General features: G+C 38.7%; 1 protein-coding gene across 7 annotated transcripts in view; it reads right to left on the bottom strand.

Moving 5' to 3' along the window:
- The window catches only part of LOC138052337 (uncharacterized), a 25,736-nt gene that overhangs the window by 11,375 nt on the left and 9,361 nt on the right, over positions 1 to 5,000 (bottom strand). For 5 of the 7 annotated variants that reach the window (XM_068898788.1, XM_068898789.1, XM_068898790.1 and 2 more), the window contains exons 4-6: positions 3,323 to 3,444; positions 1,828 to 1,939; positions 255 to 309 (exon numbers count right to left, since the gene is read on the bottom strand). In XM_068898788.1, the coding sequence (XP_068754889.1) occupies positions 255 to 309; positions 1,828 to 1,939; positions 3,323 to 3,444 (289 nt within the window). The remainder of the gene's footprint in view (positions 1 to 254; positions 310 to 1,827; positions 1,940 to 3,322; positions 3,445 to 5,000) is intronic. The other 2 variants (XM_068898791.1, XM_068898792.1) reach the window with 1 other exon arrangement.

Raw genomic sequence — 5,000 nt, 5'->3', positions numbered from 1 at the left:
GGAAATATCGGAAGAAGTATTTTAATTTCAGTAATGGAAGAAAATCACCAAAAAAAACGTTTTTGGGGGGTAAGGAGAAAGAATGATTTATTGCGGCTAAGTTTAAATTCGTCAGCTTATAAAGAACACTATAAGCTCGCTGAGCAGTGTATGTTGACGAAATAAGTTTAATCGCTTTGGGCAAGACTAAGCGCTAAGCCTTTTGTAAAATTCGTTAAATTACGCGAAATACCAAGAGCTATCGTTTCACTTACTATTCAATAGTGGACAGCCATCACCGCAGGCGCAGTTATGACGAAGCTTGAATATCTTAAGTTAAAAGAAGAATTAAAAAATCTGTTCAGGAAAATTCTCCATAATACTATATGACACATTTAATCGTGACCATCGTCATCATCATCATTTTTGCAATGTTTACTATTTTTGCATCGCTAATCTTTGTATTGCTTAAATTCTGAGAAGGTGTGTGATGAAAGAAATCTTAAACCCGAAAGTAGACGGTGTGTCTCTTATACCATTAAAAGCTGAGTAAAGAGTGGAGTTAAGTTTCCATTTAAAAGTCCAGCCAATTGAACCGAATGAAATTTACTGCGTGCGGCTGAAGGCTATTCTCACTAAATATGAACTCAACAACTCATCTCAGTATTTGAAGAGTATTTTATACTACCGCATCAAAAGAAAAGAAGGTTTACAAAGAACAAACGCGTTATGAAATTCAGTTCTGTTTTCTCCGCATTACCCTTGTGGCACTATTACACAATACCGTGTTTTCGCGCTCCGATGTGTCCAAAGGACGACATGTAGTTGGGAGCGATAAGGAAAACTAAACCATAACTCTACGGTTTCTAATAGATCAGCACAGCAAAACGCCCGAGGAGAAATCAACGGCAATCGCACAAAATCTTTTCGAGGAAACGTATACTATTACTGAGATATAATAAATATACCATTTTTCTGAAATCATAATAAAAAACCTCCCTAAAACTAAAAATCAGTCGTAAAAAATACGCAAACGCTGTTCGGAGGTTCAATAAAATAGTTGGCGAGGTTTCCCGGCAAATTTTTGAAGAGTATGTTCGCACTGGTTTCTAAGGTGAGGGAGATGGAGGTTTATGTTCGGACGTGCAGTGAGACTGAATCTTGAGGTTTCTTGGTGGCTTTAACTTCTTAGTTCTCTATTGAAGTGCTGATTGATGAAGTAGCTTACTCCACTTCAGTCTCTTTCGGCGAAGGTGGTTGTGGTGAGGGAATAGGTACACCTCCCGCAGTAAAGGCGATAAGCCCTCCGCGGATTCGGGGATTTCAGGTTCACGAATTACATCAGAACACTGATCAGGAGTTACAGTGTATGAGTCTAGATCGAAGCTCTTCCTCGTGTCGTTTCCACAAAGTATTTTTCGGGCTAATTGTACCCGGCTTTAATTTGTACCGGCAGCCAGTTGTATCATAGGTTTTACATCAGCAAATTTGGAGTAATACTAGCACATGGCAACGAAAATCCTACAAAATTTGAGGGGAAACGTGGCATCACAGATTTTCATTATAGCCCTGAAATAGAGCGCGCGCTATGATTGGCTAATTTAGCGGGTGCTATTCCACAGTAAGGCCCGCTAGCGCTAAATTTGAAATGTTGATGCAACATGTTCTAGCAAGTTTTTCATGTTGCTTATTTGAAATCAACTCTTTGACTGTTGCAAGCGAGTATTTCAAAAAGCCAAAAATATTTATTCTTTCTCTGTATATTGACTTTTACTCTCTTCTATTTTTTCTCTCGCGCCATATAAACAGAAAGTTAAAATCAGTCCTGGCGTATCAAACTTTACCTACCCTTTGGCTTTTACCATTGTCTTCGGTGATCACTCTGAAGGAGGCTGAATTGGCGCTCTTCCTGTTTCGGTCACAAACCAGGTAAACTATGTTGGTCCATTCATTAAAAGTCCTGAAAATTTTCATTTATTGTTAACTGGTCGTTGTCAAAATCTCTAACGATACTACTATTACTACTACTACTACTACTACTACTACTACTACTACTACTACTACTACTACTAATAATAATAATAATAATAATAATAATAATAATAATAATAATAATAATAATAATAATAGTACTACTAGTTTACCTCAATGGTAGAAATTAATAAATAATATTAGAGTTAGACACAATTACTTCATCAGGATAGTGCATTCGAAACTATGTGAAAAGTATTATTCACAAAACACAGAAAAATGGTTTCAACATAAACCCGAAGGCGTCCTCGGGAATGAAAAAGTAAAAGTGCTTTGGGACTTAAAAAGAAGACTACATATTAATGTGGTAAGAATTTAAAACGGAGATTTTTGATCAAGATGTTTCGGTTCCTGGAGATAGTCGTGTTACTGATTTAATAAAATGATGAAGGTTACGATAATAATTACAAACTTCCCTGTTAGCTTATAGCTCCAGAATCTTGCACGTCAAATAATCAGAATCACACAGGATACTAACTGGTTGACTTCTTAGTTTTAGATCGACCCTAGTTTGATATCACGATAAGCCAACTAATTTGTCCTGCTTAGTGTGATATCTTAAGTTCACGTCTTCAAAGGGAAGTTTTTTGTGCTGGACAACGGATGTGCAGATTTTGGAAATACGCTACTGCTGAAGTATCCTACACGACTGCCATAGCTGCGATGCGATCATCCCAAAATCTTAACTTGCTTCATTTCGCAGTTAGATATACGCATTTTACAAAGAGTCAACAGTGACGTCAGCAACGATTTCCCTATTAATGAAGAGGGCAGGACTCGGGGTGTAGGGATGGCGCAGTGCCGAGAGAACTCGCCTCCCACCAATGTGGCCCGGGTTCGATTCCCAGACTCGGCGTCATATGTGGGTTGAATTTGTTGGTTCTCTACTCTGCACCGAGAGGTTTCCCCCGGGTACTCCGGTTTCCCCTCTCCTCAAAAACCAACATTTGACTCGATTTGTTTTAATTGTTAATTTCAATTTACAGTGTCCCCAATTAGTGCTTCAGCGCTACAACGACTACACACTTAAATGAAGTTCCTTTCCTTTCCTTTTCCTTCCTTCCATGACAGTGCATAGTATTAAAAAACTCTGAGAGTTGAAAAAGAGAATTCGCAGTAGACCCCGTCACACCAGTGAGACTCTAATGGTCATATTCACTGTAGGAAGCGTGGGAAGGTCTGCAAAGAATACTCTTGGTATGTTATAAAAGCATGGTTCCGATGGTAAATGCTCAAAGGCTTGAGCTGTTTCAAATACTTTAAAACCCGAGAGCAAGTGAACATTTTTATAATGTTTATTTCAAGTTTCTACCTTTCGTTGCGATATTCAATAAAACCTGTTGAAGATCCGTTAGTTCCCTGGATAATCGTAAACGTGGATGTCTTATGAATTCCGACGTTTTGGTAAGTTTCTGTGAGAGTCCACATGCATATCTGAAAGAAAAGGGACACATTTAAGTAAAAGTAAAAAGATGATTACTAAAAAAAGTAAAATAACGGAGGAGAAATAGCCTATTACTATTTCACATTACTAATAAGGGAATTGCTAACAGGCTGTTGTGCATTTGGAAATCCAGATTACTAAGGTGATTTTGTTTCATCTGGTAGGGAGAGAGTTGATTCGTTTGAGAATTTGGTAAATTTACTCAATTGCCTTAGTCTACTCGTAATTGTTCTTAACAGCTACCATTAATGCGACCCATAACTCTGAAGCTGTTAGCTGTTTCTGCGAGTGGTCAAGTGACGCTTACCTTCAAAGTACTGCCAACACAATAAACGGGTTTGTGACATAATAATATCAAGCTTGTGGTATTTCTAATCTTACGAGCATTCCAGCTGATGCTTCGGCACAAAAGTCAAGCATGACAGACGCGCACTAATGAGTTGATCCGGGCCTGAAGGTGTCCTGATTACAGAGGGTGGGATAATTGATTATTCTTTGTCACTTAGATATAAAAAGGGTCACTCGACGGGTTTTCATGCTTACCATACCTGAATTTTATTGTTACCGCAATGAGTGAGCCTGAAGCGAACGAACGAGGCAGAAGAACACATTTTTCTTTGAAACGCAAGGGCCGGATTGAGGTCAAAAGCGCAATAATTGTGCTATGCGCGAATGGAAGAATGAAGATGTGCGGTATGATAGTCTGTTTCTCATTTCGCTCTCTCGTATTGTTTACACTATCACGCAACAAGAAAATAAATTCGAAATCGTTGAACGAAAAAAAAGGCCAAGAACTTTGGAATTTTGTAGGAAACAAATCTTTTAACCACCTCTGCAATTCTCAGGTCTGTGCGGTTCATCGTTTCTGAGTTATTTGTGGAAGCGTTTAACGCAGCTTTACAAAGTCCACCAATGTGGCGGCCGGTAATCAACGAAAACATCTGGAGTTCACTTTGCGATGAAAGCGCTTACTTCTCGCTCGTGTGATTAAATACGAACGCATCAAAAAAGTATGAACACATCTCCTAATGCACTTGAAAGGGTCAAACTGCTGAGATTCATAGGGATAGACATTTTCCAACCAAAAATCTTCGGATCATGGTGCTCCGAGAAATAATAGAATGCTCAGCCAAAAGTGTTACTTTCAGGGAAAATTTCACAGTTTTCCGATGCAAGAGAAAAACACTCCTTATCTTGTGAAACGGTATATCTAAAATTTGATTTGGGATTATACTGTCTGTGATGAGATCAGTTACTTGGTCGGGCTGGCTCGGTTTCCGAGATATCGCCTCATCATTTTATGACGCATTTGTTGTGCGTCGGTATTTATTTTATTTCTGCGCTCTGTGACTTTTTCATATCAGAGCCGAGGTTAAACTTTCCGTATGGACAGAGGACTATTTTTTACTTCATGCCTTTCCCGGTTAAAGGGATCATATGAAGGGGTTGTAAAACTTACTGTTCTTGTTGACACCTTTTCTGTAAGGCAAGGATGATGTTGCGTTTATCTGGAAAAAAATCTATTATCGTTGCCCTGTATCTCATA

Source organism: Montipora capricornis, chromosome 6, assembly GCF_036669925.1.
Source record: "Montipora capricornis isolate CH-2021 chromosome 6, ASM3666992v2, whole genome shotgun sequence".
NCBI lineage: Eukaryota > Metazoa > Cnidaria > Anthozoa > Scleractinia > Acroporidae > Montipora > Montipora capricornis.
Note: the sequence above shows the minus strand (reverse complement) of the source record. Positions and strands in the feature narration are given on the sequence as shown.